Raw genomic sequence first — 19955 nt, forward strand, 5'->3', positions numbered from 1 at the left:
CGGTCAGGACGCGGGCTGTATGCGGGCTGGGGCGAGGGCGAGTGGTACTGCTGCTGCTGGTGGGAGGGGAAGGAGGGGGGGTCGTAGTTGTAGGCGGAGGAGAGGTTGGAGACAGGGGTCGGGGAGGTGTGGTCGAGGAAGGAGACGGGTTCGAGCGGGGGCTGCTGGTCGTCGTCGTAGGGATACGTCCGCGGGATCGGGGGGCGAACGGGGACGGGGGCGATGGGGTTGGCGGAGTAGGGATCTGGGGGGTTAGCAGATGGAAGGGATGGAGGGGGAGGGAGTAGATACAGTTAGAGTCGTCGTTGGGATTGCTGCCGTAGTTGTTGTCGGCCATGGTGACAATTGGCAATTGGCAATTGGCAATTGACAATCAAGCAGATGATAGTAAGAAGAAGAAGAAGAAGAAGAAGAAGAAGAAGAAGAACAATACAAGAAGAAAGAAGAGTCGCGAGGAAGTTCGTGGAGGTCGACGTCGGCGCTGAGTTTTGAGACGCGACAGCCGCGTCGCATAATATTTAAGGTTTTAAGTTAACACCGCCACCGGGGCTGTGCTGGGGCTGTGCTGCACAGCCGGAGTGAACCCATGATGAACTCATGATGGTGATGGACTCATACTCATGACGGTGATGTGGTGGTGGTGGTGATGTGTTGATGATGTGTCGGTGAAGTAGTGGTGACGATGACGGTGTTCTTGGCTGTCTATTACACCCTCAAATAGCAGTCAAAGAGAACTGCAGACAAAGATCACATATCAGACTCTATCCTACTCTCCACCTGCACCCTTCTCTATCGTCTTCAAAAACACCCGCGTGAAATGATCCAGCTGCTTGAAGCTCTTCTGGAACCCGTCCGGCCCGCCATAGTACGGGTCGCTCACGATCCGGTCTAGTTTCGGGTTCTCGCAGTAGGTCCCGAATAGCTCGACTGGATGAGTAGTGTGAGATTGAGGTTGTTAGAGGACTAGAGAGAATTATAAGTACAGCACTCACTCTTGGCTCGGATGCCGCGCGGACGCATATAATTGAGGTCTTCTAGGTTATCTCGGTCCTGGATATCGAGATCAGTCAGCACCTCTATTCACGAGCACAGCATTCACCTCTCCACGGCACAAAGCCAAACGTACCATTGCAAAGATATAGTCAAACTTGTGGAAATCAGATTTGCTCTTAGATTAATTAAGAATTGTCAGCACACACTCCTCAAACCTCAAACAACCAGACAACTGACTATCTGCCGCGACGTGTGCGCAATCGGCACCCCGTTCGCTTTACAGGTCTGCACCGTCCTCCGGTCCGGGTTGTCGCCTGCGTTGAACCCGCTCGTTCCAAACGAGTCGATTAATGTGATTTTGGTGTCCAGCATCATCTCCTTTGTTCTCTGCCGCATTATCGCCCTAGATGCTCTTTGTCAGCGCCCTCTGCTCAGTGTCGACTCTATTCTTTGAGAAAGGTACGTACTCTGCCATAGGCGAACGACAGCTATCTGAACGTTAGCAGATCTCATGTCAAAGTACAAACAAGAACAGCACCCACATGTTTCCCAAACAGCAGAACGCGACCGCGATAGAGTCGTCGGTCTTCGGCGGCGGCGGCGGCGAGGGCTCCCGCGACCGCGACCAGGACTCAACCATAGCTAAAGACTCGCGAGTCGAGAAGATGATTTGAGAGAGGTTTTGTACTCTAAATACTCACTACTATAAGAGACAGAGAAGAAGGAAGCAGAGTATCAGAGATGTGACGGAAGAGAAGACGGGGATCAATCAGTTCTTTATAGATTTCCCCCCACGCGGTTTTAATCTGATTGTGCACACTCACCGAGACTCCCCGGCGCGCCAATTCTTCTGAGCTCAAATAATGTTAACAAACAGTCTGCAATTACTTTACATTAACCACTATTTAGTAACAAACAGCATACACTTAAACAAACCACATCAATATCAATGTCCCCCCACTCGGCTTCCAATTATTACGTAACATCTTATGTTGCTACTCCCACGCGTCTTAATTAATTTAAAACCTTAACTCAGAACCTTAAAAGCTAAACTCTACGCGAGCGCATCTCAGATCTCTTCTTCTCTTCTTTCTATACAAAGATCATAAACATGGATGACAGCTCGGTTGATGACGATCTATCCTCTTCTACTCATGTAGCAAACAATCAGCGACCTGCTCTGCCGCGCTTTGTTCCCCGAGCAACTCAGTCCGATCAATCCGCAGATCTACCAGCCAGACCACCAGCCAGACCGCTAAAGCGAAGAAAGGCAGACGACAGCAGGACTGATGATTTGACCTTCATGATCTCGAGCGATGACATTGTTGAGGATCATGAAGATGTATATATGCGTTCTGAGACCTTGAGGTACTCGCCTGCATCCTCGCTTCAGGAGGACTTCGACCCAGTCGATACCCGCGCGTCTGTCTCCAACACCATCGTCCAGAATCCAACAGACCTTCGACGACCTATCTTCCGGCCTGCTAAAAGCATCCCTGATGCTGACATCTACCAACCAGACACCCTCTCCTCCTCTCAAGAAACCTTTCATGAGCAAGATCTACCCCGTCGGTCCTCTCTCGACGAAGATCAGCTTGAATCCTCATTATCTAATCCCACCGTGGATAAAGACAACATCGAAGAGTACGACTCAGACAGGCTAGACGACTCCTCAGACATGACCTTCACGCCGCCCAAAATTGGCATCACGCCTCGCAAACCGGGTCCTTCTCCCCTACGCGTCTTTTCCCCCGATCAATCGCCATCACGAACTGATCAATCCGCAAAGCCAACCTCACCGCCCGAAGATACACCTCCACGAAAACGCAGCCGCGCATTGCTGTCTGCAAATGCTTTATCTACTCTCATCCAAGGCCGCCAGCGAATCAGCTCTCTTTCAGACTCCCCTCTTCCCTCCTCGCACTGCCTTAGCCTGACTCCCTCTACACCGAGACGGCCATTGGCTGCTACAGCAGGTCAAACCAGCACCCCTATGCTATCTCACAGCATTGCGAATTTGGTACGCGCAAATATCATGAAACTTCAAAGCGACGTGAAACTTAACGCCATCACCGACCGCAACCTATCCACCGCCGCTGCAGAGACAAAGAGCATCCGCAACCTATCCACTGCCGCCGCAGAGACAAAGAGCACCCGCAAACAGCCCACCTCAATCGGCTACGAACTATGGCGCGTCGTCCGCGAAAACCTCGGATACGCCCACGGAATAAAGAGTTACGCCGGCTTCACTTTCGTCCGCCTTACACCCCACCACCATCAGCAGCCCGCAGTCTGGGCCCTGCTCTTCAACGTCGGCGACAACATCTCCTCAGACCTAGGCGGCTACGACTACGCGACCACCTCTTCCACCACCACCGAGTCTCTGACCGGGTTGATGCTGAGGAATAAGAGTCTGTACAGGGACTCGGTGGTTAAGCTGTACAAGCCGATTTGGTATATCGAGCTCTCAGACACCGACGTCGTCGCACTTCATCACGCGAGATTCGACGCAGTCTCCGCTCAGTCCGACCCCGATGATAGCTATATAAACGACACGTCCTCAAACCGCGTCTTAGTCTGCATAAAATGGAAAATGGAAACATAGCATGATTATTAGCAAGTAAAAAGAGACGCGTAGGAGGTGCTCGGGAGGGTAAATCTATTTAAGCTTTTGAGACGCGTCGGGCACACGCGCCGCGCGCGCTCGGGTTTCTTAGGTCTTTGATCTCCCATTCTCGTCTCTGGTCTCTCTACCGCAGTTGCTCACTTTCAGCGAGTCTTTGTCTGTGAAAGAAGCTGTTTGTGAAAACAAGCTGGACAAGTACATAGAGATACCAGCGAGCTAGCAACAGCGACAGCGACAATGGCTCCCTCCACACCCCCAAAACTCGAGAACCTATTCTTCGACGACGACGACGATGAGGAAGAGGAGAACAACTCTGATGGCGGCAGGAGTGTTGCGAGTACACCGAAATCAGCACGGTCGACGAGATCGACATCTTCCTCGCAACATACCTACGGCGGAAGCGACAGCGACGCGCTATTAACCCCGCGCACTCGTGTGCGAATGATGATGGCCGGGTCAAGTCTCGACGACGACGACAAGGATGAAGATAGTGACGAGAGCAACGCCGGTGCAGACGAGAGCGAGGCTGATAGCGAGGCTGATAGCGACGCCGGAGAGGGTGCGGGAGAAACAGATGTGCAAGAGAAATATAATCTTGCGCGGCAAAGAATGAGAGATTTGCTGAAGCGGGCGACGAAGACGCGTCTGGCGTCGCCGCCTACGCCTCCGGAGTTTGATGATGAGGTTGTTGATTGGGTCGATGGTCGAGGAGATGAAAGTGAGGGTGGAAGTGAGAGTGATGTGCATCCCGGATTTGAATTGGTAGACGAGAGCTCGAAGTCGCCGTCGCCGCGGGCTGCAGCCATCGTCGAACCCACCCCAGCACCAGCACCAACAACCACAACCACAACCACAACCACAACCACAACCACAACATCAACCTCATCTCTGTCCGCCGAATCCCTCCTCCGCATAAAACGCCACCTCGAAAAATCCCGCATCGACCTCGGCCCGCTCTCGAAAGAAACCATCGCGGAGGGCGAAAGCGACTCCGACTACGAAAGCGACACAAACTACGACGAAGTGATACAGCGGCGCGAACGGCGACTTGCGCGCGCGTTGCAAGAGCTTTCGTCTTCTGATGATGATGAGGAGGGAAATGGGGATTCGGATAAGGAGAATAGAAAGCCGGTGAGGCAGAGACGGAGGAAGACGTTGGGGAAGAAGAAAGTTGATGAGCGTGAACCGGCCCAGAAAGGCGTGGCCCGCGTGAAAGGCGTCACGCGAAGAAAGAAGAGGGCATCGAAACCAAACCCGCCTTGCCGTCGCCGCGCCTCCCTATCCGGCTCTGACCTCGACGTGATTGCCGGCGCAGCAGCCCATCATCCAAGCGCCTCCGACACCGCCCTATCCTCCGACGACCTCTCCGACCTCGCAGACCTCACCAAGTCCTCTTCCTTCGCCGACGACCTGCGCAAGCGGCGCCAGGCGCGTCTGTCTGCGGAAGCGAAACGGCGCGCGGCGGAGCTGGAGCGGGTGAAGCTCGAGCGCGAGGTGGAGGAGATTGACGAGAATGACTTTCTGGATAGCGAGGATGAGTTTTGGGACGCGAGGAAGCCGAGGAAGGCGAGTAAGAAGGCGATGGAGGAGATGAGCAGAGAAGCTGCTCGCGTTGAGCGAAGTACGTCCATTTCACCTCCTTCCTTTCTCCTACACATAACATATTTGAGATACTAACAACTACAACTCTAGACCGCCAACTCGCCCTCCAACCCGTCACGGTCGGCAAAATCAGCAAAGAAACGCTCTTTGCAAAGTTCGCATTCGACGCAAACGCCACCAGCGGCAAATACAAAGTCGAACAACCTACTGCTGCTGCTGCTGCTGCTGCATCCTCCTCGCCGTCAAAGGGTGCAGACGGGGTTCTCGACAGCGACGAGCATAGTGCGGATAGTACGCCTGCGACGTCGCCTGTTAAGCGGCAGAGTCCTGGGAAGCAGCACTTGAATCATGAAGCTACCTCTGCACCCTCGGTGGCGATTGATCCAGGCCAGAGTGTCGAGTCTGATAGCGACATTTTCGAAGACGATGACGGGGAGGAATTTGATTTGGCAAAGATGTCTAAAGAGGCGGTTGCTATGAGAGCTCTTGCGGCTGCTCCTGCTCCTACCGATGATGTTGTTGAGAAAGAGAGCGCTGCTGTTGAGAAAGTCGAGACAAAAGCAAAGGAGGACGAGCATGTGAAACAAACTCCTCAGATCCTTCGCGCACAGCTAGATCCAGACACGTTAAACCTGATCAAAGCCGCCAAAGCCCGCTCCGCAGCTCTTCTTTCCGAGAAACTTGCCGCCGCTGACAACTCAGACGAAGAAGCCGCCGACGACGACGACGATGATGATCTCGAGATCCTCGCGCCCGGCGAGAAAACCCCCAGCAAACCAAAAGTCAAAATCACGCTCGACAACGTCCGCGTGAACTCGCACGGCCGCAGGGCAGTCCCGGTATGGAAGCGGTTCCTAGGCCAAACCTCGCCCGCCGCGCAGCGCCGGCGGCGGCCGGGGGTGCTTACGGACCGGGAGCTGGACGAACTGCTTGCGGAGCGGGAGAGGGAGCAGATTGCGGCGGAGAAGAGGGAGAAGATGAGTGAGATTGCGGCGAAGGGGGGGAGTGCGCTTGTTATGTCTTTGGAGGAGAAGTTGAGGGAGGAGCAGATTGTGGAGGATTTGTTGGAGCGGGAGAGGAGGAATGCGGAGGAGGCGAGGAGGAAGGATAAGAGGGAGGGGAGGTGGAATGGGGATGAGGATGAGAGGTTCGATGATGAAGAGGAGGAGGAGGAGGATGAAGAGGAGGAGGAGTATGATATTGAGGAGTTGGATGACGAGGCGGAGGATGATGGAGATGAGGAGGACAGTGAGAGCGAGGAGGAGGAGGAGGAGGAGGAGGAGGAGGATGAGACTGCTGAAGTGGATGCCGAAGCACCTACAGCTGATATTCCTGCTCCACCAGCTCAAGTCCCCACCGAGCCCGAGCCCTCGACCCCATCGCCTCCTACACGCGCACGATACTCAAGTCCCGACCGCGCATCCTTCTCCGACGACGCAGCATCCGCACCCTCAAGCGACTCCGAAGCCGACCCGGCTGCACGTTCACCCACTGCCACGACCGCCCCTGCAGCCCCGCAGAACGCGTTCGCAAAACTGCTCGAAGCCCAGAAAAAGAAGCAGCACCGCAAAGAACTCAAGCGCCTGAAGCGCTCGAAGCGGATGCGCGCGATGTTTGACGAAAAGGCAGAGGAGTCAGAGGACGAGTATAAAGGCGTGGGCGGGTCGTCGCAGTCGGATGATGAGGAGGATGATAGCGATGACGAGGAGGTGTTGGCGAAACATCCTGAGTTGGTCGCTATGATGAATGATGATGCTGATGAAAATGAAAACCGCGAGCGCGTGCAGGCGCGGTTTAAGTATGTCCATGTTTTCTTCCTCTATTTAGCATGTGTTGTTACTAACTAGTTTTGAACTACAGCGAGGAAGAACGCGACCGCGACGAAAAACTCGTACAAGACCTCCTCAAAGGCGTCCACGGCGGCTTCCGCAAACGCAAGCACGCCGGCGGCGCGCTCGACCTGTCCGACGACTCTGAAGACGAAGCCGAGTACGAAGCGCGCCGGCGTCGGCAGCGGCGCAAGCAGCGCCGCCGGAAACTGCTGATGGAGGACGAGAAGATTGGGTCGCTGGCGACGGATCCAAAGACAAAGGCGTTCTTTGACACGATCGAGGAGGATGAGAGGAAGGTTGTGGAGACAAAGTATGTGTCGTTTGAGCAGTTGGCGATGATTATTAATGATGAGTAGGGCGATGTGAACGGGGGGAATATATATCTCTAGTATTAAACATTACAGTATAAACAAAAAACATTATTGATCGATGAATCCAACAGATGATCGACGTAATCCAAAATGAAATGCAACAAGTGCATGTATGCAAAACTGCCCTTCATAACGGTACACCATCAATGATAATAGTATGCAACACAAAGAACGAGCCGGTCTATGGTTTGATGGTGCTGCTAGGGTGTCTTGAACGGATAGGGCGATGGTAGCGGTCTTCTAATGTATGCTACAATATCCTCGGCCTCTGTTCCCTCTGTGTCTATGTGTTCTTCTTCAAGTTCATGTCGTTCGTGCTGTTGTTGTAGTGGCTCTTGCGTCAACTGCAGAATAGGCGGCGTATGCAACCTCCGCCTACGATCCCGCTCCTCATCCAAAACCAACCCGATAACGCTCTGCGACGACTCAAGCTGCTCCGTCCCCAACCGTTTAATAAACCCATCATACGAATCCGGCAAGCTCGCCAAAATCGTCCGCACGAGCGTGATATCGTCGATCTCGTCGCCCGCCCACCGCAGGTACTCCACCGCCGCCAGAATCCGCCTAATTCCCGCCGCAAGAGATTCGCCTTCCCGCACGCGGCGGTAGAGTGCCCGGTCGGTGCTGATCCGGTCGAAAACAGTCACTTCGCCAAATGTCTCGTCGAGGTAGAGCCATGCCTGGCGCGCGGAGGTCGGGGAGGCGGAAAAAGGGGTAAGCTGGGGAAGAAGCGCGTCGGAAACGGAGAGTCTGATGTATGAAAACGCGAGGCTGTTTTTGTCGGCAGAGGCAGGGTCGTCGGTCGAGAAGGCGGACAGAGGTCTGGTACTTCGGGCGGCATGTGTTGACGACGAAGATCGCCGGCGCTCTGAGCGCGGACTGGAGCCGGTGTCAGCGGTCGTGGTGTCCTCGGAGGACGGTATTGCTGGACTGTCGATAGCGGACCAGACGTCGAGTTGGTCGAGAAAGCACTTCATCAGATACTTCCATTGGAAGTAGTTTGTTTTGCCCGCCAACTTCTCGATCCCCAAAAACGACAGTTCAGGCACCTGCTCCTGCTCCTGCTCCTGCAGTCCCGCCCGCCCTCTCTCACTCCCGTCAAAGATCGGACTTTCCTCTTCAGCAGCCGGAACCGGCAACGAGCTCTCGATCGCAGCAATCTGCAGCTGCAGAAGCACGTTCAGCCGCGACAGCGACCTCGTTGATCTCGTGAACGAGTCGGCCAGAGCCGCGTCTGTACGGGCATCCAGAAGCGGCTGCTGCATCGCTGGCTGTGTCGACGATACCTGGTGTTGTCGAGCAGCACTACTACTACTGCTGCTGCTACTCCGCACTCCTGCTCCAGCGGGTGATGTTGTTGCGCTTGGTGATGTGCTGGTCGCGTAGGGGATGCCAGCACTCGCCGCCGACCGACCCTGGCCAGCGGTCGCGGCCGCCGCCGCCGCCATCCCGCCGCCAGAACCGGTCGCCGGCGTCCGGCGCTGTCTGGCAGAGTTCCTGTCTGCCATCTGCTCTCTGCTCTGCGGCAGTCAAACAGGCGTTGCGGGCGGCAGAAGGAGGATCACACTGCTCATCAACAAACCTGTTCGCGCTGTGCCTAATCGCTCGACTTGGCTGCTTTGGGAAGCTATTTTAATCTCAGCCGCACGGGATACGGCGCAAACCTTATTCTTTATTTTGTTCTGCAAACCCTTCTTACGTCAACAACAAGCAATTGCCTTTATCAGTAACTGCTCTACTGCTTCTGGTGGTCTAAAACATCACCCTCTTCAGCGGCCGGTACTCGGCCTTCCACATCTGCGTCTTGACCCACGCCAGGCACTTGCCGTACTCGCGCGGCACGCGCACCTTATCCATCTGCTCCACGCGCGCCACGCCGACCTCGAGCGCCTTGAGCACGACCGCCGTCGCGACCTTGGCCGAGATCTCGCGGATGTCTTGCACGTCGGGGAGGAGCGGGCCGTCGGGATCGTCGGCAGTCACCGCCGGCGCAAGACTCGAGAGCTGTAGCGCGGCGGCAGCGATTATCTCGTCGGTGATGCGGTCTGCGCGCGACAAGATCGCGCCGAGGCCGATGCCGGGGTAGACGAAGCAATTGTTGTTTTCGGCAATCTCGCGGCCGTTGATGGGGTCGAATGGTGAGCCGGTAGCTACAAGTGCTTTCCCGTTCGTCGCGCGCAGGATCTGCTCGGGTGTGGCTTCGTGCAGGCGCGTGGGGTTGCTCAGCGGGAACACGATCGGCCGGTCGACGTGCTTTGCCATCTCGCTGAGGACCTCGTCCGTGAACGAGCCTGGTTTTGTAGAGCAGCCGATCAGTGCATGAGGTTTCACGCGCTTAATCACCTCGAGCAGCGAGGTGGTATCGCAGCCCTCCCATCGCTCGTCGTAGGCCGCGTACTGGCGCTGCGCGGGCGTGAGCTTGTCGCCCATCGACTTCATGAGCAGACCCGGCTTATCCACGAGCCAGATATGCTCAAAGATCTGCTCGGCCTCGACATCCTCTGTCTTTAAAAAATCCCTAATCTGATCGGCAATGCCGGTCCCCGCCGTACCCGCGCCAAAGATAACAAACCGAATATCCCGCATGCGCATCCGCAGGACCTTCATCGCCGCCAACAACGCGCCCAAGGTAACAGCGCCGGTGCCCTGCACGTCATCGTTAAAGCACGCAAGCTGCGGGCGGTATGTATCCAGCAGCCTCCTCGCGTTCGACAGCCCGAAATCCTCGAAATGCAGGATCGCGCGCGGATACTGGCGCTTGACGACCTCCACAAACTTTGCGACAAAGTCGTCGTAGCGCGCGCCGCGCACGCGGCTGTGCCGGTTGCCGAGGTAGAGGTCGTCGTTGAGCAGGGCGGAGTTGTCGGTGCCGACGTCGAGTGCGACGGGGATGATTCGCGACGGGTGCACGCCTGCGCAGAGAGTCATCAGCACGCCTTTTGCGCTCGAGATTCCGATCGCGCCGACGCCTTGATCTCCGATTCCCAGGATCTACAGCTCTCGAAATTAGCTTATCATAAGCAAAAAATACAGAAGATTGGGGACGTACCTCCTCGCCGTCACTGACGACGATGTAGTCTACATTCTCATTCGTACCCCACGCGAGAAGCGACTCTTCAATCCGCTCTGGGAAGTTGATATCCAAAAAACACCCTTCCGGGCGTCTAAATAGTCTCGAGTATTGCTCAATCGCCTCGCTCTAAAAAATCTATGGTCAGTCATCAAGATCTAAAATAAAGAGAAATGAAAGTGAAGATAGGGAGCGTACCTCGGTGGGAGTATAGACGATGCTAAACATCTCCTTCAGATGATCCTGGAGTAACCTAAAATACAGCACCTCGTTCTGCGTTTTCAAGCTCATGAGGAACGAATTCTTATCAAGCGGCGTAGGCAAGCTTCTAAACTGCTGATACGCCCTCGTCGCCTGACTTTCTAAACGCACAACACCCCATCAGCATTACTCAAAACCGAAAACAAATCAAGAGCTGTATAGTTACCGAGCGTCTGCAACGAGGAAGGAAGAAAACCATGTAACTTGAACGTCTCGCGCTCTTCGGCGGTGAACCCGGTTCCTCTGTTAAACTGAGGCAGATTCAGCATTTCCAGGCCCTAGAAGTACGTCAATATTGCAAGGAGCGGGAGAGGAGATATGGGGTTGCATGGATGTAGATCATACCTCGTAAGGACACAGCACCGGTCCCGCGACCGAGAGCGGGATTCTCGAGGATGGTGTTCCGGGTGTAGACGTCATTATAATTACTTATACGAACCTGCCTGGTGTATAGCAACAGATATGGTGAGAAGAAAAGGAGAAGGAAGAGAGGATTAAAGTGAGAGATGATCGGAGCTCGGCTGCGGTAAATGCCGGCCAGAAATGCCGCGCCGCAGCAGACATCAATGTCATCTGATCAGCTGTTGCTCTTCACCACTCTTCACGACTGCAGATACAGCTCAGATATTTGGAGATGGTTGAGGTCGAGGTTGAGGTTTTTGCTGTTGTATATTCTTGCTATTTTTTGTTCTGTGAGGTAGCTGTCGGGATCAAGAATCTTACCTGATATCTGATAACTTATCCAGTTTATCCAATTTCCAACATCTAACCTCGAATTTCTTCCTTCAAACAGCTAACTAAGCCTCCTATACAACCAATCTTTACATAAAAAACAGACAAATAATAAGAAAAATCAACCTAAACCCATCCCAAAACGAGGAAACTTGACTATGCGACAATATTCGAGATACGCCGACGTGGTAGTTGTGTATTTTAATCACTTTGAATTTCTCTACCAAACAAAGGCGAGCGAATATTTTAGAGATTGTGAATTTTTGTAGGACTACAGAGGAAAATAGAAATGAATATTCAAGCTGGAAGATATACCATATGTCTTGTTTACTTGAGTTTTGAAGAGGTATCTTGGATCTACACCTATATCAATCAAGGCTTTGACAATGCACAATACTGCACAATACGAAGACACTCGTTCACCAACTCCTCATCGTTCAGATATAAAGAGCACAGCAGTTTTGTTATAATATTTTTTTATTTCCGTGCGTCCATCGTACTATCTACCCAAATTTTTGTTGTGAAAACTAGTGAAAAAAAAATACAAACAAGAAATTAAAATGGCGGTGAGACTGTTTATTTCTTGGCGGTCTTCTTCTTGGGCTTCTCGGCCTTGGGCGCAGCAGCGGCGGTGGTCTTGACGACCTTCTTGACGATCTTCTGCTCCTCGATCAAGAAAGCGCGGACGATTCTGAGATAGTTGTTAGTATCCCTGCTATAGTCATACTCTAATCAATCATGTACACACCTCTCTCGGACGCAGTTTCCGCAGTAGACACCACCGTAGGCACGCTGGACGGTCTTAGTGGGCTTCGAGACGGTAGCGTACTGTCTTGGTCGCAGGGCGGGGATCTAGAAACAAGTCAATATTCTGTTCTTCTGTTCTTTGAGCTCGAGCTCGTTCTTGCCACGCTCTGCTTCCACTCGTCTCCATTTCTTCTGAGATTTCTGAGATTTCTATCGATGTCGGAGAACAGGACGCATCGCACGGCAAGAACTGAACTGAGCTGTACTGAAATTCACATCGAGACGTACACCAGGGAGGAAGTGCTCGCATCCACCGCACTTGGGCTTCGAAGCAATCTTCTTGACATGCTGGTAAACAAGCTTTCCACCGGGGGTCTTGACGACCTTGACCTTGTTGGACCGGGTGTTGTCTGTAGAAGCAGGATGTTAACAATACCGTCGCTGTGAATATCCATCCGTGTTGTCCATCTGAGCTGCCTATCCTCGCCCACTCCCTGCCCCTCTGCCCAGCAACTCCACAGAACAAACAACACGTCGACAACAGGAATACGTACAAGGGTTTCTCTTTCTGTATGCGAGTCTCTGAGCCATTGCGAATTAGATGGACCGGTGTCGTTTGTTGCTGGTGACGAAGATAGAAAAAGCGAACGTCCGAGTGATCTCAGCGGTGTGTGTCTCCCTGCGTGCCCGCCGCGGTCTCTGCTCCCAGCACAGCTCCCCAAACCGCGCGGCTCTGAGTTGACTGCGTGACTGCTTCTGGTGCGGCTCGACTCACTGTGTAGGGTTGTGCCCTAATTAGTTTCTGGTACCAGACCCGCTTGTTACAGTGTGACTGAACATTCGCTGAGTGCGCGTAGACTTCAGACCGCAGCCCCTGAGCCTGTCTGCCTACACTGAAGATTGGACATTGATATCCAGCATCTCGACAGGAGCATCCATATAAAACACAATAACATCCACAATGCAGTCGGCAGAGGCAATGGACATCGACGAGCTGACGAGGATCAATAGTGCGTCTACTTCTTCTAATATCATTCCATCTAGATCATATATCAAAGCAGTGCTAACAATCTCCAGAGCCTCCGAAAGCCCAGCATCAGGCAACAGCAGTTCGATGTACGCTACCTTCTCCTTCCTCACCTCCTCATCCACTTTAGATCTTGTTAACATGAACTCTAGCAATCGAGGGCTGGATCATCATTGCCACAAACGTCCACGAAGAAGCTTCCGAAGAAGACGTCCGTGATTTCTTTGCTGAATTCGGCACGATCCGAAATCTGCATCTCAACCTCGACCGTCGGACCGGTTACGTCAAGGTACTTTCTCTTCCTCTTCTTTCTCGTTCTTCTAATCATCTCTTTCTCTTATTCATCTCTTTCTTCATCTGCTAACATACCTGCTACTCCTCAGGGATACGCCCTCATCGAATACGAACACGCCCTCGAAGCCGAGCAAGCAATCAAAGGATCCCGCGGCACCGAATTCCTAGGCCAAGTCCTCGACGCAGACTTTGTCTTTGTGCGCCCGCCTCCAGAGAAGATATTGCGTGGCACCGGGCGATCAGGTCGTAGCCGGAGTCCTACCTCGCGTCGGTAGACGATCGATGATCACTAAAAGAATCTTGTTGTTGTCGTTCATGAGTTTTGTATACTAGCTTCATTCTACATTTTTGCTGTTTATCTATCTGGAGTTGGGAATACTTCTTTCTGTTTTCTTACATTTGTTTTTGGGAATTGTTGTATCTGTAGAGGTCCTCAATAGAATGTTATGTATCACTCTATACTACGCACCCTACAATCCAGTAGAGATACCATCATAGCTATAGAATATGTATATTTAAAAAAACACTATTTTATCTCAACACAGATCCATAGACGGTATATCAACACCATCTGTACCAGGTTTGAGTACAACATTTAAGCGAGAGCAATGCACTCGATCTCGATCTAGATTTACGAGTCAGCAACCGCAAGCGTAAAGCGCAAAGACGAGAGACTTACGACAGCACCGAGGGGAAGCTGCTTGATAGCAATGCAGGTTCTAGCAGGTCTATGCTCTCCAAAGAACTACATCTAAGTCAGTACAAGTTATGATTATAAAAAGCAGTGTGATGATGGCGTACCTCGGAGTAAACCTCGTTGACGGGACCGAACTGCTCCATGTCGGTGAGGTAGACGTTGACTGTTATTGTGAAGGTTAGCATCCTCTTCTGTAGTGAGAGCTTGGTATATATTTGATAGCCTACCCTTGAAGATCTTGCCGACGCTGGAACCGCCGGCCTCGAGGACAGCCTTGAGGTTGTTAAGGCATTGGAGCTATCACACAGTCAATCAGCACATGTTCTCCGCACACACACTCTCAACAGCACACTCTCAACAGAGCACTCCTTCAGAAACGACTTACAGCAGCGGGCTGGATCTCGGTGAGGATAACGCCCTCAGGGGTCATGGGGATCTGACCCGAGCAGTAGAGGAAGTCTGCGAGAGAGTAAACAGATTAGCAAGGAGTCTTCTTTTCGAGCCAATTGACTACACAACTACTAATTCAATCGATACACACCATTGACCTTGACAGCCTGCGAGTAGGGAGCACGCGGGGCGGCAGAGGAGTTGGTGGAAACCTGGAGATCAATCGTTAGTTTTCCAATTTATCTCCGACATCGGCACGATCATCAATTGCAAAAGCAGTCATATATAAAGAACACAAAAATCATAAACAACGACATACAATGGTAAGAGCGGGATCGGTAGCAGGCATTTTTGCGATATTCGACGATGAAAACGGACGAGTCAAGGACAGAGACAAGGAAAGCAGCGGCGAGGCTAATGATGATTTCTGGGAAGCCAGCCGAAAATCAGAGGGCCGGAGGCCTCCGGCGTTGACCGACATCTTCTGGTGGCCCCGGCACCACAGCGACGCGCGCGAGCATCTGGCGGATGATAGCGATAGAAGGGGTTTATTTATCATTGCTGGGTTGTGATTTGGATAGAATATAAATGTGTGGTTTGATTGAGGTGGAGATATTGTCGGAGAGGTAAACTGCTAGGAATGGGTGCTCTGATGAAGCTTTGGTAACTGATGGGTTCAGATAACAGTACAGATAGCGAGCAGTGCCGACAGCTAAGCTACGTTCGATATTTATCAACAACCAAAAAGATGAAATCTCTTGATTGAAAGATTATTGCTCTCTAACATCAGCTGTAGTAAAAAAAAAACATGAAATAAAAAAGCAAAAATATGAACCGTAGGAGAATCGAACCCCTGTCACCTGCTTGGAAGGCAAGTATGATAACCACTACACTAACGGTCCCAGTTCATACAAAAAATATTAGTTTTTGACGTGGTAAGCTACTTGGCATAAGTTATACTTATATTATGGTTATATGGGTTATTTGCACTGAAGTGGCGCAGATGTGGGGTATGTAATAAATGTATATCGGAGATATGCAATTGTTGAATTATTTCCTGCAGTCGACAATCTCTATCTTCGAAGCTATAGATGCTCATCGATAGTCTACCAGGACACTTGCAGAAGTAGATTTTCCCGGCTTGAGGTTGATTTGAAGAAAGCGCGGAGGCTGCACTGATCTCCACCACGGTCTAATCCCAGGAGATCTACGCCGAACAGAGCTGTAGATATCTTCAACGTGAAGTGATTTAGTGCGCTCATAATTATCCTAATACTACAGCTACGCGGTGTCAACAGATAGTTAACAATAGGCCATTATCTCGACATCTACCCACACCATCCACACGCACTCCAAACCTCCACCTCCACCTCACCATCCCAAGCTCGCTCTCTCTTCACTCTGTGTTTATTCCTTCAACACCGCAGCAACTAACAAAACTAAACAAAACCCGCACGTGCACACGCGTTTGGCGGATGCCTGCGCCACGAAGGGCTGAGCTGAGCAGTAAACTTTAATCTCTGCTCGCAGCAGGCGGACCAGGACACTCGCGACGTGTTCACTTTAATGAAGCTGATCCAGCTCATTCATTTCTCGAGGGTTTCTGGTAGATTGAAAACAATTGAAGAAGTGACGGGCGAGGAGCTTATTGCATAGAGGTTTGTTTACTGTGCTGCTAGATAATTCGGATTGTGCTTCAGACGCTTGCGAAGGAAGAGTTGCTCGAGGATCTGAATCGTGAATACCTGATCTCGGCTCTTGACTTGATCTGCCACTGTTGGATGTGCATTGGATCCCCTCATTCATATTTATACGCCGACTGTATAGAAGTCAACTGTGATCTGCTTTGCTTCGGTAGGTCTAGCTGCTCTTCATATGTTACTGCGTCTTACTTACCATGATCGCCCAGACACTTCAGTTGTACATCAGACACATGAGCATCAACTCAACACCAGACCCAGTCCTCCTCGCATCATCTACAGCATCATCTCTAAAAGCAGCCTCATCAATGGCCGCAGTCCTCTTCGACAGCTCAAAATCCGCAACAATAAGCGAGCTCCTGGTATCCTACCTCTCCCTCGGCCGGCTCGGCTCAGACGCGCATTCGTCGCGCACAACAGCATGGGTCCTGGTCGCTGTCTGGGTAACGCTGCTGGCGGTTGTTGCGCTGGCGGCGGTGTATGTACTCATTGCGTGCATTGCTCATTTCCCGCGCAAGGCCGAGAAGACAGAGAATATGTACAGAACAATGACGACAGAAGGCCAAGTCTCCGACCTACGGCCGCTGCCACACATTGACCAAGACGAAGCACGCGAGGTCGAGAGTAGGAAAGAGCGAGTGTTTATGTCGGTCGTCGTGCCCGCGTACAACGAAGTCGCGCGGCTGCCAATCATGCTCGAGGAAGCGGTCGAGGTGCTAACCTCCTGGACCGTCGACGGCACGCCTGTGACTTGGGAGATCTTGGTCGTCGATGACGGGAGTCGGGATGAGACTGCTGATGTGGCGCTGAAGTTTGCTGGCGAGCATAAGCTTGATGAGGGGAGTTTGCGGGTTTGCAAGCTGGTCAAAAATCGGGGGAAGGGTGGGGCCGTGACACACGTAAGTCTGCTTCTTCTTTTCAAAGCGATTTTTAACAAACGCGGACTAACGTAACCAGGGAATGCAACGAGCACGAGGAGATTTCATTATTTTTGCAGACGCGGACGGCGCCTCGAAATTCTCGGATATTAGGTCCCTACACAGCGAGCTGATAAAACTACCGGGTCGAAGTGGGATCGCGCTAGGATCGCGGGCACACATGGTGAAGACAGACGCGGTCGTAAAGCGGTCGTTTATTCGCAATTTCCTGATGTACGGCCTGCACACTCTTCTCTACGTCTTTGGCATCCGCAGCATAGGCGACACGCAGTGCGGGTTCAAGCTGTTCTCGCGCGCAGCGGTCAAAGCGATCTTCCCGTACATGCACAACGAAGGCTGGATATTTGACGTCGAGGTGCTGATCCTTGCTGAGCGCAAGCGGATTCCGGTTGCGGAAGTCCCGATCTCGTGGCATGAGGTTGATGGGAGTAAGATGGAGCTGGCGCGGGATAGTATCAAGATGGCGGTGGATTTGATTGCCATCAGATGCTCGTACATCCTGGGGATCTACGACGATGGCCGGCGCGCGGGTGAGAAGCCTGCGCGGTTGAAGAAGGAGGAGTGATGTGTTATTGTAAATATACTTATCATCTGTATTTCCTAGAGTAGATAGCTGCTCATCGTAGACAATGGGCCGGGGATAGGACCGGGCAGATCTGCGGGAACCGAACAATGGACGAAATGCGGGGTTGGCGCCCCCGCTGTCATCCATCCCGCTTCCTCAACTCTGTCTCTACCCCGGATTCCCATCCCACTCTACTCCTCTGTCTGTATTTATACCCATGCTCACGCTGTTGCCTGTCTGCTCATACCCTCTGCATCTCTTCTTCATTTCTGAATATGGGCTCCTCGATATGGACAATCCAGGCCTTCAAGCGCGCCGAAGACAGGCCTACGCCAAAGGTAGTCTACAACTTCAGAGTCTACTACTCCTCCATGATCATCGCCATTGCCGGCGCAATGATCGGCTACGACAACGGATTCGTTGGCGGCACGCTTGCTCTTGACTCTTTCAAAGCCGAGTTTGGGCTCGACAAGATGACGACCTCGCACGCAAACTTCATCTCTGCAAACGTCGCCTCGACCTTCCAGGCCGGCTGCTTCTGGGGCTCGCTGTTTGTCTACCCGCTCGGTCACTACTACGGCCGCAAACTCGGGCTCATCGTCTCAACCTCTGTCTTTCTCGTCGGCGCGATCCTCAACTGCGTCGCCTCGCGCAGCACCGGTCTCGGAATCATGTACGCCGGCCGCATCCTCGTCGGCCTCGGCGTCGGCGCGACATCGAACCTGGGCCCGATCTACATCTCCGAGATTGCGCCGCCTGCGATCCGCGGCCAGCTTTTGGCCATGTACGATATCTTCTGGCAGGTCGGCGGCCTCGTTGGCTTCTGGATCAACTACGCCGTCAGCGAGACCATGCCGGTCTCGCGCAAGCAGTTCCTGATCCCGTTCGCCGTCCAGGTCATTCCCGGCGGTCTTCTTTTCATCGGCGTGTTTTTCCTCCGCGAGTCGCCGCGCTGGCTTATGGCAGAGAAGAACTCTCCGACCGGGCTCGAGAACTTGCGCTGGTTCCGCAAGCTCGATGAGTCGGACGAGTACTTCCGGTTCGAGGTCGCGCAGATTGAGGAATCGATCGAGTCTCGCGCGGGCTCGATCGGGCTCGGATTTATGGCGCCAATTAAGGCTGTCTTTAGTTCAAAGAAGATCATGTACCGCATCGCCTTCACCACCTCTCTCTTCATCTGGCAAAACGCGTCGGGAATCAACGCGGTTAACTACTACTCGCCCACGATTTTCAAGTCTATCGGAATCGGCGGCACCGACGCAAAACTTCTCTCGACCGGTCTGTTTGGAGTTGTCAAGACCGCGTCGGTGATTCTCTGGATGATCTTCCTCGTTGAATCCTGGGGCCGAAGATTGACGCTGATGGTAGGCTCCGTCGGGGTTTCGTTCTGCATGTACTTCCTAGGCGCATACGTCAAGATCTCGCACCCGTCCGCAAACCTCTCCTCCGCGACCGCTGGTGTGGGTAACCTCAGTCCCGGCGGCCGGGCGGCAATGGCTTTTTTTTACATCTGGACGGCGTTTTACTCTGCGAGCTGGAACTGGACACCGTGGATCATCAACGCGGAGATCTTTGACAATAACATCCGCACGTTTGTGCAGGCGATCAACGCTGCGGCGAATTGGTTCTGGAGTTTTATTATGACGCGGTTTACACCGCAGATGTTTTCCGCAATGGTATTTTATCTAGTAATTTATCTTTCTGCAAGAGCGTGGTCACTAATCTCTTTTTATAACCAGGGCGCGGACGGCTTCGGGGTATACTTCCTCTTCGCCTCACTCTCGACAGTAGGCTTCTTCTACGTCTTCTTCCTCGTCCCGGAAACCAAAGGAATCCCACTCGAGATGGTCGACGGTCTATTTACAAAGGGCGTGCCGGCCTGGAGTGCGCACGAGCACGTACTCGAGCAGCTTGCCGAGGTGCGGAATGAGTTCCACGTGTCGCCGGAGGAGAAGGCGGCGGGAATCGGAGAGCATGTTGATCTTGCTGCGGTGGAGACGGGGGGTGAGGCGGAGAAGTGATGAGTTTTGTAGCTGGAGTGGGATGGTTTTGGTTCTGTACTGTAGGTCTGGGAGTTTGCTTGAATATTTGAATTGATATTGAATTGCAG

At 52.7% G+C, this 19955-nt stretch overlaps 10 protein-coding genes and 1 non-coding gene across 11 annotated transcripts; 6 read left to right on the forward strand and 5 right to left on the reverse strand.

Annotated features, from left to right (window-relative positions):
* Positions 1 to 389: 389 nt before the first annotated feature.
* On the reverse strand, positions 390 to 1931 carry BZA70DRAFT_285088 (low molecular weight phosphotyrosine protein phosphatase). The gene is made up of 6 exons (XM_064913670.1): positions 1536 to 1931; positions 1461 to 1481; positions 1231 to 1396; positions 1127 to 1168; positions 993 to 1050; positions 390 to 927 (listed from the first exon to the last, which is right to left on the reverse strand). The coding sequence occupies exons 1-6, from the start codon at positions 1631 to 1633 to the stop codon at positions 767 to 769; spliced, it is 546 nt and encodes a 181-aa protein (XP_064765847.1). The 5' UTR covers positions 1634 to 1931; the 3' UTR covers positions 390 to 766.
* A 166-nt stretch (positions 1932 to 2097) lies between these two features.
* On the forward strand, positions 2098 to 3727 carry BZA70DRAFT_94313 (uncharacterized protein). The gene has a single exon (XM_064915559.1). It carries the CDS (start codon positions 2105 to 2107, stop codon positions 3596 to 3598), a length of 1494 nt encoding a protein of 497 aa, XP_064765848.1. The 5' UTR covers positions 2098 to 2104; the 3' UTR covers positions 3599 to 3727.
* BZA70DRAFT_94477 (uncharacterized protein) lies at positions 3728 to 5679 on the forward strand. The gene has a single exon (XM_064915561.1). It carries the CDS (start codon positions 3857 to 3859, stop codon positions 5294 to 5296), a length of 1440 nt encoding a protein of 479 aa, XP_064765849.1. The 5' UTR covers positions 3728 to 3856; the 3' UTR covers positions 5297 to 5679.
* A 798-nt stretch (positions 5680 to 6477) lies between these two features.
* On the forward strand, positions 6478 to 7435 carry BZA70DRAFT_285092 (DNA replication checkpoint mediator, MRC1 domain-containing protein). The gene is made up of 2 exons (XM_064913671.1): positions 6478 to 7019; positions 7082 to 7435. Exons 1-2 carry the CDS (start codon positions 6823 to 6825, stop codon positions 7407 to 7409), a joined length of 525 nt encoding a protein of 174 aa, XP_064765850.1. The 5' UTR covers positions 6478 to 6822; the 3' UTR covers positions 7410 to 7435.
* Positions 7436 to 9054: 1619 nt separating this feature from the next.
* On the reverse strand, positions 9055 to 11475 carry BZA70DRAFT_94352 (malic enzyme). The gene is made up of 5 exons (XM_064915560.1): positions 11101 to 11475; positions 10922 to 11033; positions 10693 to 10856; positions 10474 to 10623; positions 9055 to 10415 (listed from the first exon to the last, which is right to left on the reverse strand). Exons 1-5 carry the CDS (start codon positions 11173 to 11175, stop codon positions 9177 to 9179), a joined length of 1740 nt encoding a protein of 579 aa, XP_064765851.1. The 5' UTR covers positions 11176 to 11475; the 3' UTR covers positions 9055 to 9176.
* Positions 11476 to 12063: 588 nt separating this feature from the next.
* Positions 12064 to 12825, reverse strand: BZA70DRAFT_291973 (60S ribosomal protein L34; the record flags this gene model as incomplete). The annotated part of the gene is made up of 4 exons (XM_064914340.1): positions 12064 to 12178; positions 12236 to 12339; positions 12523 to 12644; positions 12789 to 12825. 4 exons carry the CDS (start codon positions 12823 to 12825, stop codon positions 12064 to 12066), a joined length of 378 nt encoding a protein of 125 aa, XP_064765852.1.
* A 330-nt stretch (positions 12826 to 13155) lies between these two features.
* BZA70DRAFT_285100 (RNA-binding protein 8A) lies at positions 13156 to 14135 on the forward strand. The gene is made up of 4 exons (XM_064913672.1): positions 13156 to 13244; positions 13312 to 13350; positions 13414 to 13550; positions 13645 to 14135. The coding sequence occupies exons 1-4, from the start codon at positions 13196 to 13198 to the stop codon at positions 13828 to 13830; spliced, it is 411 nt and encodes a 136-aa protein (XP_064765853.1). The 5' UTR covers positions 13156 to 13195; the 3' UTR covers positions 13831 to 14135.
* Positions 14052 to 15435, reverse strand: BZA70DRAFT_285103 (translation initiation inhibitor). The gene is made up of 7 exons (XM_064913673.1): positions 14962 to 15435; positions 14794 to 14854; positions 14638 to 14711; positions 14480 to 14549; positions 14357 to 14415; positions 14235 to 14300; positions 14052 to 14180 (listed from the first exon to the last, which is right to left on the reverse strand). The coding sequence occupies exons 1-7, from the start codon at positions 15199 to 15201 to the stop codon at positions 14151 to 14153; spliced, it is 600 nt and encodes a 199-aa protein (XP_064765854.1). The 5' UTR covers positions 15202 to 15435; the 3' UTR covers positions 14052 to 14150.
* A 37-nt stretch (positions 15436 to 15472) lies between these two features.
* On the reverse strand, positions 15473 to 15544 carry BZA70DRAFT_t93. Its single transcript has one exon. It is a non-coding gene; the product is annotated as a tRNA-Gly (tRNA).
* A 1106-nt stretch (positions 15545 to 16650) lies between these two features.
* BZA70DRAFT_242209 (nucleotide-diphospho-sugar transferase) lies at positions 16651 to 17845 on the forward strand (the record flags this gene model as incomplete). Its single annotated transcript, XM_064910559.1, has 2 exons — positions 16651 to 17241; positions 17300 to 17845. 2 exons carry the CDS (start codon positions 16651 to 16653, stop codon positions 17843 to 17845), a joined length of 1137 nt encoding a protein of 378 aa, XP_064765855.1.
* A 275-nt stretch (positions 17846 to 18120) lies between these two features.
* BZA70DRAFT_242264 (general substrate transporter) lies at positions 18121 to 19866 on the forward strand (the record flags this gene model as incomplete). The annotated part of the gene is made up of 2 exons (XM_064910562.1): positions 18121 to 19521; positions 19585 to 19866. 2 exons carry the CDS (start codon positions 18121 to 18123, stop codon positions 19864 to 19866), a joined length of 1683 nt encoding a protein of 560 aa, XP_064765856.1.
* Between the last annotated feature and the right edge of the window lie 89 nt (positions 19867 to 19955).

This window comes from Myxozyma melibiosi (genome assembly GCF_037950935.1).
Source record: "Myxozyma melibiosi strain Phaff 52-87 chromosome Unknown BZA70scaffold_15, whole genome shotgun sequence".
NCBI lineage: Eukaryota > Fungi > Ascomycota > Lipomycetes > Lipomycetales > Lipomycetaceae > Myxozyma > Myxozyma melibiosi.